This window comes from Theropithecus gelada, chromosome 16, assembly GCF_003255815.1.
Source record: "Theropithecus gelada isolate Dixy chromosome 16, Tgel_1.0, whole genome shotgun sequence".
Classification (NCBI taxonomy): domain Eukaryota; kingdom Metazoa; phylum Chordata; class Mammalia; order Primates; family Cercopithecidae; genus Theropithecus; species Theropithecus gelada.
Genome location: NC_037684.1, coordinates 23,281,521 through 23,297,124, shown reverse-complemented (window position 1 = coordinate 23,297,124; position 15,604 = coordinate 23,281,521). Strand labels below are relative to the sequence as shown.

At 47.9% G+C, this 15,604-nt stretch overlaps 1 protein-coding gene across 1 annotated transcript in view; it reads left to right on the top strand.

The window, feature by feature from the left end:
- Nucleotides 1–620: 620 nt before the first annotated feature.
- The window catches only part of ACSF2 (acyl-CoA synthetase family member 2), a 47,947-nt gene continuing 32,963 nt past the window's right edge, over nucleotides 621–15,604 (top strand). Inside the window, 3 exon segments of the mRNA XM_025361573.1 lie at nucleotides 621–786; nucleotides 1,297–1,319; nucleotides 1,322–1,367. Of these exon segments, the coding sequence (XP_025217358.1) occupies nucleotides 650–786; nucleotides 1,297–1,319; nucleotides 1,322–1,367 (206 nt within the window). The 5' untranslated portion in view covers nucleotides 621–649.

The following is a 15,604-nucleotide window of genomic DNA, read 5'->3' as shown; positions in this document are numbered from 1 at the left end:
GAAGGTCAAGGCAGAGGCGGCAGAGGAGGGATGGGAGGATGCCTCGTGTGAGATGGGGTACAACTGGTGTCCCTTCTGAAGCTGACATCTGGCCTCAGCTACGACTCTGGCGCCAGCGGGCTCGCAGGGGGCTCACCCGTGACACCCTTTGTCCCGGCTGCCTCCCCACCCCTGCGGGCCCTCTGCTCCAGCTGGCATGCCTCAAGGGCGCTTCGCGCCTGCTCCTTTGGCCCCTGGCTTGCAAGCAGCGGGGCCAGCACGTGACCCGAGCGCTAAAGGGGGCAGGGGATGGACGGATCTTGACCTTGCCATCTGGCCCCTCTGGAAAATCAACAAACGTTTGCGCCTCTAACATCCAGGCCCCTGAGAATGGTCGCGAGGAAGATCTGTCTCGGACTGCAGCTGGGGCCTTCGGATCCAGAGGAAACCAGGGCTATTCTTCGAGGGTAGGAGGGGGAGGGTCGCGGGGTCCGCGGGGAAGGTGGCCCCGCGCGAAGTCGCCACCGCCGCGCCTCGCCCCGCCCCGCCGGCCGAGACCGAGTCCGCCGCACCCCATAGGCAGAGGCCACCCTCCCCGCCTCCCCGCCTGCTCCGCGCCCGCCCCGCCCCGGCTCACTTTAAAAGTTTACTCTGGCCGGGACGCTGGGCGATGCGAGCCACTGCAGCCTACGTCGGGATGCTGCGCCTGGGGAGAATGTGCGCCGGGAGCCCGGGGGTGCTGGGGGCCCGGGCAGCCCTCTCTCGGAGTTGGCAGGAAGCGAGGTTGCAGGCTGTCCGCTTCCTCAGGTACTGATCCCCCGCGGGAAGAGAGGGGGCGGGGCAGTTCCCTGGGAGAGGAACTTGGAGGTCCTGCCGAGCTTCGGAAGCCCCACCTCTGGACGAGTGCACCGGGGGGAAGGTACCCGCCCCTCACCCGCCCCCTACGAGCACCTAGGCAATAGGAAAAGCTGGCTTGGCCTGGTGGACTTGGCAGGGGGCTTTGGTTGGTGGCTGCAGGGACTTCGAGTTCTGGTCCAAGACTCTCGATTCTTTCTCCTTTATGGGCACAGAGGGCAAGGAGTGTGGGCTTTAAGGAGAATATTCCGATGGGGAGGGGCCAGGGCCAAGGCCTGGGCTGTACGCCCAGGCCACTGCCTCTGAGTTGGAACCCCTGCATGGGCAAACTTGGGGATCAGCCCCATTCTCCCCGACCCAGGCCACTAAACTTAGCAGTCTCCTCTCTCCTCATCAGCTGCTCACTAACATGGCTTTTATTCTTTGCTGCCTGCTCCTGGGCCTATTTTCTTCTGTCCTCAGTGCAAGGGGTGGGATGGAAACTGGCAGAGGATTTCAGTTCCCGGTAGTTTCACTGCCTCTGTAGCAGCACAGTAAGTAAAGCTGCCTTCCGGCGTGACCAGTCCCTGGGAGGACCCCGTGAGATGGCAAATGTGAAAGTGCTTGAGTCACAGAGAGCAGGCTGCCACCAATGCTATCAGTGCTGTTAGCTTCAGCAGCACCACTGGGGAGCCCTGTGCACCACTGAGCCTGTCCTACCGCTCAACTAGGCCAGATACTAAGTCAGTGGTCAGGACACCTCTTTCAACAACATCAGATGGGGTGTGGGTCTGGACGTGGAAAAAGGAGAAGTCAGAACAAAGCTGTGTCTCAGAGAACTAGATTTGTTTTTGTTTTTAAAAAGGCTAAGCAGGAAGAGTTGGAGGGACATGCAGACTCCTTTTTCGCTGGAACTCCGAGATCACAGTTTTTGAACTTGCTGATTCCTGAATGCTAGAAAGCATGCAACGCCTTAACATCACTCTGCCTAATTTGCTGAGAAAACTAAGTGGATCAAGGCTGGTCAGTAGATGGGACTGAGATGAGGACAGTGGGGTCCTCTTCCCAGTAACACTGGGAAGTCACTCACTACTTCCCAGGGTCTCCCTAGACAAGTTCAGCCCTCCCCTGACCCCCTAGTCTCTTAAGCCTCTCTTCTGGACTCATGGGTGCCCCCTCAGGCTGGGAGGACTCTAAGGAAAGTTACTCCCCAACGTGTGCATATTTTATCATACTAAATCAGACCAAAGGGGAGTCTCTCAGCCTACTCTGGCTCAGGAGGCTGCCTAATACAAAACAAACAAAGTAATAAATAAACAAATAATAAATCAGGCCACATGGCAACATTCCTGACCTTTGACTTTTTTGTCTATAAACAAAATAGGTCACTTACCTGCTACAGCCCTGGGGCCTCTGAGAGCACCAAGCTTCAGAGAAATTCTTATTGCTGTGTCAGGAGGAGACTCGTTTATCCAGAGAGATGATTTTCTGAGTGTTTGGCCTACCTCCTTTCTGCCCCTTCCACTCCCTTGTGCTTGCACCCTTATTGGCTAACTGTGGTGGTTTTACCTGATTTCTCTCCTACTTTCCAATTCAGAAGCCTCAGAGCTCAGGCTGGGCATGGTGGTTTATGCCTGTAATCTCAGCACTTTGAAAAGCAGAGGTGGTAGGATCACTTGAGCCCAGGAGTTCAAGGCTGCATTGAGCCATGATCATGCCACTGCACTCTAGCCTGGGCAGCAGAGCAAAACCTAGACTCAAAAAATAAAAATAAAGGCTGCGTGGGTGGCTCATGCCTGTAATCCCAGCACTTTGGGAGGCCCAGGTGGGCGGGTCACTTGAAGTCAGGAGACCGGTTTGGCCAACATGGTAAAACCCCGTTTCTACTAAAAATACAAAAATCAGCCAGGCGTGGCCTGTAATACCAGCTACTAGGGTGTCTGAGGCAAGAGAATTGCTCCAACCTGGGAGGCGGCGATTGCAGTGAGCCAAGACTGCACCACTGCACTCCAGCCTGGGTGACAGAGCGAGACTCCATGTCAAAAAAATAAAAAATAAATAAAATAAAGGCCAATCATGGTGGCTTAGGCCTGTAATCTCAGCACTTTGGGAGGCTAAGGTGGGTGGATCACTTGAGGTCAGGAGTTAGACCAGCCTGGCCAACACGGAGAAACCCCATCTCTACTAAAAATACAAAATTGGCTGGGCACGGTGGCACATGCCTGTAATTCCAGCTACTAGGGAGGCTGAGGCAGGAGAATCACTTGAACTTGGGAGGTGGAGGTTGCAGTGGGCTGAGATCATGCCATTGCACTCCAGCCTGGGCAACAAGAGCGAAACTCCGTCTCAAAAAAAAAAAAAAAAAAGCCAGATGTGGTGGTGCATGCCTGTAATCCCAGCTACTTGGGAGGCTGAGGCAAGAGAATCGCTTGAACCTGGGAAGTGGAGGTTGCACCACTGCACTCCAGTCTGGGTGACAGAGAAAGACTTCATCTCAAAAAAATAAAAATAAAATAAAAATAAAAAAAGAAGCCTCAGGGCTGAAACCATCAGCAAACATTCCTGAGAACAGATTCTGTGTCAAGTGCCTAGCACGTGCTATGGATATAGAGGCCACAAAACTCAGTCCTCACCCTGCCAGGAACTTGCAGCCTCGTGGGAGGAGAAATAAATCAAGTTGAGCACAATTTAGTGTTGCAAGTGCCATGGCGAGGAACGCACTTGGACTTTTGTCCTCTGTTTTCTCCAATCTGCTCACACACAGCCTGCTTTCCTGATGCCCAATACCCAGCCTACTACTTATCAGATCCTGGTTTTGCCTGATAGAAAAGAGCAAGGACTTTGAAGTTATACTGTCCTGGATGACAGCCCTGGCTCCTCTCCCTGTTGGTTGTATGACCTCGGGCATGTTACCTACCCTCTGAACTGGTTAGCTCATCACTCTTACTACCTACTTGATGTGTTGTTGGGCCAATGAACAGAAAAAGCTTGCTCTTCTTCTCAGCCTTTCCTTTAAGGCAGGGCTGGTCCCTGGAAACCCTTGCTGGTGCCTGGGTGGGAATTCTGACTGATTTGAAAGTAGGAGAGGATCCCCTCCTTGGTGGCCTCTTTCTGGAACCCAATTATTTCTCCTTTCTGGAACCCAATTATTTCAATTATTTCATCTGATTACCAAGATGGTGACTTCCGCCCAGCTACATGTCTAGTCCTTGGGTCTGCTGGACGTCCTCCTCTCCATTTGAGGCAGAGCTGTCCAGAGTCTTTTTCTTTTCTTTCTTTTTTTTTTTTTTTTTTTGAGGTGGAATCTCGCTCTTATTGCCTCAGGCTGGAGTGCAATGGCGTGATCTTAGGTCACTGTAACTTCCACCTCCTGGGTTCAAGCAATTATCCTGCCTCATCCTCCCAGGTAGCTGGGATTACAGGTGTACACCACCTGCCCAGCTACTTTTGTATTTTTAGTAGAGATTGTATTTTTAGGAGTTTCACTATGTTGGTCAGACTGGTCTCAAACTCCTGACCTCAAATAATCCACCTGCCTCAGCCTCCCAAAGTGCTGGGATTACAGGTGTGAGCCCCCGCGCCCAGCCCAGAGTCTTTCTCCCCAGAAGGAAAGAAAAAGGCGTCCTTTGCTTTCCAGAACTCCTCACGACCAACTCCTTCCCCCTGTCCACATGCCTCCTTTCCCAAGGAAGGTGGATGGCTTAGTCTGGGGCTTCAGCGAACCTCCAAGGAAGGAATTCAAGGAGAAACCTGGACTGAGCAGCCTTCCTCCAGACCTCTCCTAAAGCTGGCCTGGGGCTGTCTATGAGGCAGCTGCATTCAGGGTGTTGGGAACACTCAGAGCTGGGAAGACAGAGGGATCAGTGGCTAAAGCCTCTCAGAATTGGGTGTGGTGCTCAGAGCTAGGGATCCAGTGACTTGGGGCTGATGGTAGGGACAGAGGAGTAAGTGGGCTTTGTGGACCACTTTCCATGGGGATGGCTATGATCATATAAGACCGTAGACCTAAGGCAAAAAACCGAGGCAAAAGTAATATAAGTAGAGAGTTTATTTGGGGCAAGTTTTCAGACTGCAACCCAGGAGCATAGACTCAAGTTGCCCTGAATATATGCTCCGATGCGCAGCAGTTACAAGTGGGTTTTTAAAAGAAAAGAAGGCTGGGCGCAGTGGCTCACGCCTGTAATCCTGGCACTTTGGGAGGCCGAGGCGGGCAGATCACAAGGTCAGGAGTTCGAGACCAGCCTGGCCAATATGGTGAAACCCTGTCTCTACTAAAAATACAAAAATTAGCTGGGTGTGGTGGCGGGTGCCTGTAGTTTCAGCTACTCGGGAGGCTGAGGCAGGAGAATCACTTGAACCCGGGAGGAGAAGGTTGCAGTGAGCCGAGATCGCACCACTGCACTCCAGCCTGGGCGACAGAGTGAGACTCTGTCTCTAAATAAATACATAAATAAATGAAAAGAAGAGACAGTTCCTAAGTGATTTACCAAGAATGTACATTAAAATGATTTAAGCTATTGATTTGTTATACCTTGTTCTTTGTATCACAAATTTTGTAAACCTGAAAGTAATGGCCGGGCGCGGTGGCTCAAGCCTGTAATCCCAGCACTTTGGGAGGCCAAGGCGGGTGGATCACGAGGTCAGGAGATCGAGACCATCCTGGCTAACATGGTGAAACCCCGTCTCTACTAAAAATACAAAAAAAAACTAGCCGGGCGTGGTGGCGGGCGCCTGTAGTCCCAGCTACTTGGGAGGCTGAGGCGGGAGAATGGCGTGAACCCGGGAGGCGGAGCTTGCAGTGAGCCGCCGAGATCACGCCACTACACTCCAGCCTGGGAGACACAGTGAGACTCCGTCTCAAAAAAAAAAAAAAAAGAAAAAAGAAAGTAATGGGTGAAGCAGTTAGTAAGGAGCAAAACGCCTTTAAACAAGTTTCCCTGGGAAAGGGAGAGCATGACTGAAGTCCCACACTCAGGTCTCTCTGGGCTTGATACATTTTGCGTACATCCCATAGCTCAGACAGCTGCTGAGCTATTTTTCTGTTCTTGTGACCAACGATTTACACACACATGGAAAACTACAAAATGCTGTTTCTATATGAGTGCCTTGTGTTAAGCCTGGAAGTGTTTTGGGTGGTAACCATAAATAGGTACAAGAAATAGACTCTTCCCATAATTTCCAAAACATGATTTACGAATGATTTTGTGACGATATCCCTATGCATTCCACTGGGGATCCTCCAGTCTAAATGTAACAGTAGAAAATAACTATGAACTTGGCTGTTGGAATCAGTGAATGGTACACATCTGTTTTAGTTACCCTCCTCTACCTTGAATGCTGTACATTCGCTGCAGTCTACTGTGAAGCATGTAAAGGTAATAAAAAGATGAATGAGTTTGTTTTCACGGACAGAGTTATTTTTCTAGAAGGAGTCTACAGGGGAAGACCATAGACACACTGATTCAATGCAGAAAGTTTGCAGTACCATTAAAGATGTCAATCAAAGCAGGAGGAATCTGGTTTGTGGAAATAGGAGGCGGGAGACTTCCCAAAGAGCCTGGGGTTAGAGCCTGATTCCTGAAAGGATAGGTCTGCAACTTGAAGCCTTTGTACTTCCGTGAAATCTCACTTGTGCTTCAATCGTTATGAACGATCATAGCGCACTATAATCTCAAACTTCTGCGCTCAAGCGATCCTCCCATCCCAGCCTCCCAAGTAGCTAGGACTGCAGGCGAGTGCCACCATACCCAGATCATTTTTAAACTTTTTGTAGAGATGGGGTTATGAAGTGTTGCCCAGGTTGGTCTCAAACCCCTGCCTCAAGCCATGCTCCTGCCTTGGCCTCAAGTGCTGGGATTATAGAGGTGAGCTGCTGATCCCGGCCTCTATTTTACTTCAATCTACAGATGAAACTTTGGATCCAGGCAGATCTTGATTCAAATGAACCACTTTCTAGCTGAGTAGGTTTTTTTACTTAAGCTGAGCTTGACTTTTTTTTTTCTTTCTCTTTTTAGTGGAGACAAGATCTCGCTCTGTCATCTAGGCTGAGTGCAGTGGCACGATTACAGCTCACTACAGCCTCAAACTCTTGAGTGATCCTCCTATCTCAGCCTCCCCAGTAGCTGGGACTTCAGGCCTGCATCACTACGCCCAGCTAATTTTTGAATTTTTTTGTAGAGATGTTGTTTTGCCATGTTGCCCAGGCTGGTCTTGAACTCCTGAGTTCAAGTTACCTGCCTGCCTCAGCCTCCCAAAGTGCTGGGATGACAGGCATGAGCCACCATGCCTGGCCTTGACTTTTCTTATGTATAAATAGTGTGTTGTCAGGGTTAAATGAGGTCCCATAAGAAAATGCTTAACACACAGTTTGATGCCAAGGACATGTTCAACCCATCGCATGGGTCAGTGAGCAACCTGTCCTAGGGGTGAGCTATTTTACAGGAATGCTTGTGTAATGATAGCTTGGTCCATTCTTACAGTGACCCCAAGGCCCACAGTATAGTAACTGTGTCTGGGGAGTAGGAGGGAGAAGGTTCCCGCAGGGGAAACTGCCTAAGCAAAGGTGGGGCTGCTGGAGATGAGTGGACAGGCCTGAGCTTATGCTGAGGATGGAAATAAAACTGGTCATACATTCAACAGGCCAACATGCAGGCTGTAATTTCATCTTCTAGGTTGGCCTTGCCATGGGAGTGTCCTAATAATGAAGGGTAGGAACAATTCTGCCAGTGCCTCTCCCTTTAGAACTAACATGTTGTATTTCTAGCTTACAAATCATGCTTTCTAAACTCAGCGGCATGCATGTATTCCTCCATGTGGGAGTTAGTTGACAGGAAAGCAAATCCCAACCCTTCCTCTGCTAACTTAGTGTGGCTTTAGGCAAGTTACTCAATCTCTGCAGACCTTAGTTTGTTTGTAAAATAGGCTGTTTGGACAAGATGTGCTCTACCTTTCGGAGAACATTCTGTGATTCCTAAATGGTCTGGAGTTTGAGCCTGATCCCTAAAACCAATAAGGCTGTGATTTGAAGTATACAGCCTTCATATGTGTGTGAAATTTCACTTGGTCTCTTATGAACTCTGAGTATGCAGCCTTCTTAACCTTCTGACATTCTGTAATTCTGTAGTCCCTGTTCAAAGAGAAGCATCAAGTTTTGTTTTTTATACACACACACACACACACACACACACACACTTAAATATGTTTTTCTTTTTATTTTTCTTTTTGAGACGGAGTCTCCCACTATCACCAGGCTGGAGTACAGTGGCACTATCTGGGCTCACTGCAACCTCTGCCTCCTGGATTCAGCAATTCTGCCTCAGCCTCCCAAGTAGTTGGGATTACAGGCACCCGCCACCATGCCCTGCTAATTTTTTTCATTTTTAGTAGAGACAGGGTTTCACTATGTTGGCCAGGCTGGCCTCAAACTCCTGACCTCATGATCCGCCTGCCTTGGCCTCCTAAAATCCTGGGATTGCTGGACTCAAACAATCCTCCTTCCTCAGCCTCCTGAGTAGCTGGGATTACACACAAACCACCATGTGCACCCGGCTACCTCAAAGGTTTTCTTCCTAGAAAACTAAGATCTAGCCTTGTATGTATTTTAGTAATCCTATCAAGGGAAAAGTGTCTTGACTCAGCCCCCATCCCTGACTCCTGGGCACTCTTCTCCTGGGGTCTTTGTCCAACTATTCCAAAAAAAACCCTGCAGCGTGAATGCCTCCTGACTCCAAGTATTTCAGGCTACTCTGTTGCCTGAGCTGGAGTGCAGTGGCGTGATCACGGCTTACTGCAGCCTTGACCTCCCAGTCTCAGGTGATGTGCCCACCTCTGCCTCCCAAATAGCTGGGATTACAGGTGTGCACCACCATGCCTGGCTAAATGTTTTGTATTTTGTTTTGGTAGAGACAGATTTCCACTTTGTTGCCCCAGTTGGTCTCAAACTTCTGGGCTCCAGCGATCCTCCCGCCTCAGCCTCCCAAAGTGCTGGGATTACAGGTGTGACCTACCGCACTGGCCCTTCTATGTCTTCTTAGAGTTTTCGGAACCCAGATTATCACTTCTTATGTATTTTCTGTACGTACTTACAGACACCAGTGGTTCCATTCAAGATGCTGAAAATGGGCCAGGCACAGTGGTTCACACCTATAACTCAGCACTTTGGGAGGCTGAGGTGAGAGGATCACTTGAGCCCAGAAGTTTGAGACCAGCCTGGGCAACATAGGGAGACCCCATCTCTATAGCTAATACTTTTTACAAATTAGTTGGGTGTGGTGACATGCGCCTGTGGTTCCAGCTTCCTGGGAGGCTGAGGCAGGAGGATCGCTTGAGCCCAGGAGGTCAAGGCTGCAGTGAGCCGTGATCATGCCACCACACTCTAGCCTGGGTGACAGAGTGACAGCATGTCTCAAATAATAATAATAATAATAACAACAACAAAACAAGATGCTGAGAATGGAAGCTTCCACCAATATAGAGTATCTTGTTCAAAATCATTACTGGGCTGGGTATGGTAGCTCATGCCCATAATCCCAGCACTTTGGGAGGCCGAGGCGGGTGGATCACCTCAGGTCAGGAGTTCAAGACCAGCCTGACCAACATGATGAAAACCCAGCTCTACTAAAAATACAAAATTAGCTGGGCGTGGTGGTGTACACCTGTAGTCCTCGCTACTCAGGAGGCTGAGGCAGGAGAATCTCTTGAACCTAGCGGGTGGAGGTTGCAGTAAGCCAAGATAGCACCACTTCACGCCAGCCTGGGCGAAAGAGCCAAACTCCATCTCAAAAAGAAAAAAAAAAAAAAAAATTTTTTTTTACTGTAGCCCTTACTACTCTTTGTAGTCGTTTGTAGTTTGTTCTTTGTAGTCGGTGTTTTTCGTAGGTCACATAACAGGGAGGTTATGTTGAGTGGTAGAAAGGTCATGGGGCTTTATGGTATAATTACATACAGTGAACCGCACAGATCTTTTTTTTTTCTTTTTTTTTTCTTTTCTTTTCTTTTTTTCTTTTCTTGAGACGGAGTTTCACTCTTGTTGCCCAGGCTGGAGTGCAGTGGAGCTGCACAGATCTTAAGCGTACAGTTTGATGAATTTGAACAAATATATCTACCTATTGCTCAATATCCCAAGATACAGAATTTGTTCATTACTCCCAAACAGGGCTGTTCAGTAGAAATATCATGTGAGCCACATATGTAATTTTACAGTTTTCCTTCTTTAAAAAGTGAAGAGAAATAGGAAATATTAATTTTACTTATTTTATTTATTTTTAAATTTTTTTATAGAGATGAGGTCTCACTATGTTGCCCAGGCTGGTCTTGAGCTCCTAGATTCAAGCGATCTTCCCATCTCAGTCTCCTAAAGTGCTAGGATTACAGGTGTGAGCCACCATGCCTGGCTGGATACGTTAATTTTAATGATATACACTTTTTAGCCTAGTGCAGCCAAAATTATTTCAACATGTAATCAACCTTTGAAAATTACTAATGAGATATTTTACATTTTTTTCATAAAGTCTTCCAAGTCGAATGTGTATTTAATGCATACAACACAGCTTAATTCAGACTAACCACATTTAAAGTGCCCCATAGCCACATGTGACTAGGGCTACCATATAGACCATGCTGTTCTAGAAATTTCTCTTGTACCCCTTTCCGATCAATTCCCTTCCCCAGCCAGAGACAACTGCTGCTCTGATTTGTCTCCATGGATTAATTTTGTCTGTTCTTGAATTCTAGAGTATGTATTCTACATACTTTTGGGTCTGGCTTTTTTTTTTTTTTTTTTAAGACGGAGTTTCGCTCTTGTTGCCCAGGCTGGAGTACAATGGCTCAATCTTGGCTCACCACAACCTCCGCCTCCCACGTTCAAGCGATTCTCCTGCCTCAGCCTCCCGATTAGCTGGAATTACAGGCATGTGCCACCACACTTGGCTTATTCTGGATTTTTGTAGAGATGGGGTTTCTCCGTGTTGGTCAGGCTGGTCTTGAACTCCCAACCTCAGGTGATTTGCCTGCCTCAGCCTCCCAAAGTGCTGGGATTACAGGCATGAGCCACCGCACCCGGCCTGTGGTGGCTTTTTTTGCTCAGAAGCCAAGAAGTGCTTTTGGGAGGAACAGCTCATTAACCTTGACAAAAACTCACAAAAGTGAGTTTTATATACTAAATAGCTCAATGTTTCAGAGTTCTGTATGTATTCTAGCTAGTACTATTCCTTTGTCAGACATATGGCTTACAAATATTTTTTCCCACTTTGTAGCTGTTTTTCATCCTCAAAAGGGTCTTTTGCAGAGCAATTTTTTTTTTTTTTAATTTTTTGAGAAAGGCCTCACTCTGTCACCCCAGCTGGAGCACAGTGGTACAACCACGGCTCAGTGCAGCCTCAACCTCCCAGGCTCAAGTGATCCTCCTGCCTCAGCCTTCCAAGTAGCTGGGAATATGGGTACACGCCACAAAGCCCAGCTAATTTTAAAATTTTTTCATAGAGATGGGATTGCACTGTGTTGCCTAGACTGGTCTCCAACTTCTGTGCTCAAGTGATTTTCCCACCTCAGTCTACCAAAGTGCTGAGATTACTTTGCAGATGTGAGCCACTACGCCCAGAGCAACTTTAAAAAAATGTTTATAAAGTCTAGTTTATAAAGTCTAGTTTAGTGAGTTTTTTTTTTTTAGGTGGGGTCTCATTATGTTGCCCAGGCTGGTCTCCAACTCATGGGTTCAAGCAATTCTCCTGCCTCAGCCTCCCAAGTAGCTGGGACTACAGGTGCATGCCACTGCACCCAGCTCTCAGTGAGTTTTTTTGTTTGTTTTTAATGGATCATGCTTTTGGTGTTAAGTCTAATAACTTTTTGCCTAGCTCTAGATCCAGAAGATTTTATAAATGTTTTAAGTTTTACATTTTACACTTAAGTCTGTGATTCATTTTATTTTTACTTATATAGAGTGTGAGACTTAGTCAAAGTTAGTTTTTGTTGCTGTTGTTGTTGTTTTCCTGTGACAGAGTTTCACTCTTGTTGCCCAGGCTGGAGTGCAATGGTGCAATCTCGGATCACCGCAACCTCCACCTCCCGATTTCAAGTAAATTTTCCTGCCTCAGCCTCCTGAGTAGCTGGGATTACAGGCGTGTGCCACCCCACCCAGCTATTTTTTGTATTTTTAGTAGAGATAGGGTTTCACCGTGTTGGCGAGGCTGGTCTCGAACTCCTGACCTGAGGTGATCCACCCGCCTCGGCCTCCCAAAGTGCTGGGATTACAGGTGTGAGCCACCATGCCCAGCCAGTTCTTTTTTTTTTTCCTGAGGCTCTTGTGCTTTTAATGGCCAGCATGCATTAAAATGGCCATCAATTAAGAAAATGACCATTTAGTAGTGCTCTTTTGGGGATTTTGTTTGTCACAACAGCACCTTCATCTTGAACAATAGTTGCACATTGTAACTAGTATAAATATATCACCTATTTATTCAGGTACATAAAAATTATAATTTTATTTCAGGATAAAACAACTATTACAGGTTCAGACTCAGCAGTTCAGGGTTGTCCCTCCTGCACAAGCATTGGCCATCTCTACTCCCATATCAACGACCACTGGAAGGTCAACCACTAGCCTAGTGTCTGTGCAAATTAGGGAAAGGAGCCCCCCAGGAGGATGCAGCCCCATGGCACGTGGCTTGGCGAGTGGCACATGGACTAGAAGAGTGAGATCATAAAACTTTGGGTGGTGTGCAAGGGAGATGGGAAGGGAGAGCCTACCTTTCAACTGCCATGAGCTAGGAGATACATTGGACAAATGAGCTAGAACACAAGAGTGAATGTGTTGAATGAGGACTGAGGCTTTGCTATGAGTACAGCATGTGAATGTCATGGACAGATCAGGGCTCTTGCTTATTGCATAAATGTTGGTCTTGGCTGGGCACAGTGGCTTATGCCTGTAATCGCTGCACTTTAGGAGGCTGGAGTGGGAGGGTTGCTTGAGGCCAGGAGTTTGAGACCAGCCTGGGCAACACAGCAAGACCCTGTCTCTACAAAATACATAAATAAATAAAAAACCCAGCTAAGCATGTGACTCCTGCCTGTAGTCCTAGCTACAGGAGGCTGAGACAGGATGATCACTTGAGCCTAGAAGTTTCAGGCTGCAATGGGTCATAATCATGCCATTGCACTCCAGCCTGGGCAATAGAGCGAGACCCTGTCTTAAAAAAAAAAAAGTTGTTCTTGACCTTGACCCTTTACATGACAGGTGCCGTGGGTCTCCCACCCATGCCAGGAAGTTGCTTCATCTTTTGGATGTTGTAGACAGCCCTCTTAGGAGATCATCAAGTCCCTTGTATTTTCCCTCTTAAAACTTTCCTGTGGAAAAAAAATTGAAACACAATTGCATGGAAAAATAACAAACACCTGTGTGGCTGGCACAGACTAAAAATTTAACCTTTCTTGTTTTCAGAAAATTATAAATGAAATAAAACACTACAGATCAAGTTGAAGTCCCTTTTCTGTCCCTCCTCTAGCCAACCCCCAGCAGAGAGCCACCATCATAAATTTAATATATGTTGTGCTGAAGCACATTTTATACTTTTAGCACATCTCTGAGTCCATAAGTAGTACAGTTGCCCTCTAGTATCTATGGGGGGCTGGTTGCAGGACCTCCCTTGTATACCAAAATCCTTGGATGCTCAAGCCTGTGGTATAAAATGGTGTCGTATTTTCATATAACCTATATGCATCCTCCCATGTACTTTAGATAATCTCTAGACTACTTACAATACCTAATACAGTATCTACACATCACTTCATTTGTGTGGATTCATTATAGTACTTAGTGAGTAGCAAGTTCAAGATCTAAGTTATTAGTTTTACCAGCTGTATAGCAGTCCATCCTATGACTATATCTCTAGCAGTGAAATTGCTGTGCTGAAGAGTTGACATTTTCAGCTTTTTTAGGTATTGCCCTGGCGAGATTGTGCTACTGTGACCACCAACAGCAACCAAGTTTTGCTATTTTCCCACATCCTTGCAAATATTTAGTATTGCTGGACTGTAAAGTATCTGCTGCTGGGCTCAGTGGCACGACCCTGTAGTCCTAACTACTTTGGAAGCTGAGGTGGAAGGATTACTTGAGGCCAGGAGTTAGAGGCCAGCCTGGGCAGCATAGACACTGTTGCTAAGGAAAAGAGTTTGCCACTCTGGTGGGGGTGAAAGAGTATCTCACTGTGGTTTTAATTTATACTTCCCTAATTACCAGTGAGATTGGGCATCTTTTAAAATATATATTGGTAATGACTTCTGTGTCTATTCTGTTCCTATTCATCGCCCATTTATTGTGTGAGATTATTTGTCCTTATTGATTTGTGTTTTTTAAAACACAGGCTAAATATTAATCCTTTGTCTCTTATATATAAAATGAAATTTATAAATCTAGGCCGTTGCTTGTCTTTTAGCCTTGTTGATGATGTAAGTTTCTCTGTGGACCTAGGGACCAGCCTCCTATTGGGGGTAAGGAGCAGAGGCCAGTCCATGGCTTGGAACAAAACAGGATATTGCTTTAAATTTCATTTTGAAAGCTTCACTGGTGGCTAGCTAGTATGGCACCCTCTCCAGGAAGCAGGGGGTGGCCTCAGCGTGGGGACTATTCCTGCAGTTCTCTGGGCCCCTCAGAAATCAAGGTTCTGAGTCCTTCATCCTCCCTCCCCAGTGGCTTCTGAAGAGGCCTTTCCTAGGGCCTGAGGCGATTCCATCCCCCAGCAGGGGCAGGGTCCACCTGTAAACCTCTGGCCTGGGTTCCAAGAACCTCTACCCGGAAGGTAATATGTAACAGGAGGCAAAACAAACAGCTTCTCCTCTTATATTCTCCATGGCAGACCTGTTTGCCCAGGCATTTGCAATCCTCCCTGTCAACTGTGGCTCCCTCAGAGCCCAGCTCTGCCTGTGGTCTCTAATGACCGTGTCAGAACTGTGCAATCCTTTGTGCCCACAGTGACCTCTAGCCCCTGACTTTAGTTGCCGGCCCTGAGTGTCACAGAATGCCACAGCTATTTCACCTGCATTGCCCTGAACCAGCTGGCTCATGTTTTCTGTCCAGTTCCTGCTGGTAGGCAAGGCTGGGCTGGGCAGGGCTGACGCTGGGGCAGAAGGCTTTCCAGGTGGGTCCGACCAGGTGGCTGCACAGGTAGGGTGCAGAGCCACTGTGGGTTGCTGCCAGGAGAGGTGAGCTGGCTCACAGGAGCAGAACAATGAGAGAAGATGCAGCAAAGAAAAAGAATCAGACACCACAAGGAGATCATGGAAAAGTCAGTGAGCGCTCAAGGACTGCTAAGTGAGAGGCCTAGTGAGGGAAGCTGCTGAAGGCGCCATCCCGGGAGGGGCTCCCCATGGGCCAGAGGCACTCAGAGGACTCCCCATCAGCCTGCAGGGCCCCAGGGCAGGACATGGATGGGCTGAGGAGTAAAGAGCAGTACTCTTGGAAAGGGGTCCAGATTTGCCACCCATGAGGGTCAGAACCTTAAGAAAATGAACTCCTTGCCGGGCATGGTGGCTCAAGCCTGTAATCCCAGCACTTTGGGAGGCCGAGACAGGCGGATCACGAGGTCAGGAGATCGAGACCATCCTGGCTAACCCGGTGAAACCCCATCTCTACTAAAAAATACAAAAAACTAGCCGGGCAAGGTGGCGGGCGCCTGTAGTCCCAGCTGCTCGGGAGAATGGTGTAAACCCAGGAGGCAGAGTTTGCAGTGAGCTGAGATCCGGCCACTGCAGTCCAGCCTGGGCGACAGAGCGAGACTCCATCTCAAAAAGAAAAAAAAAA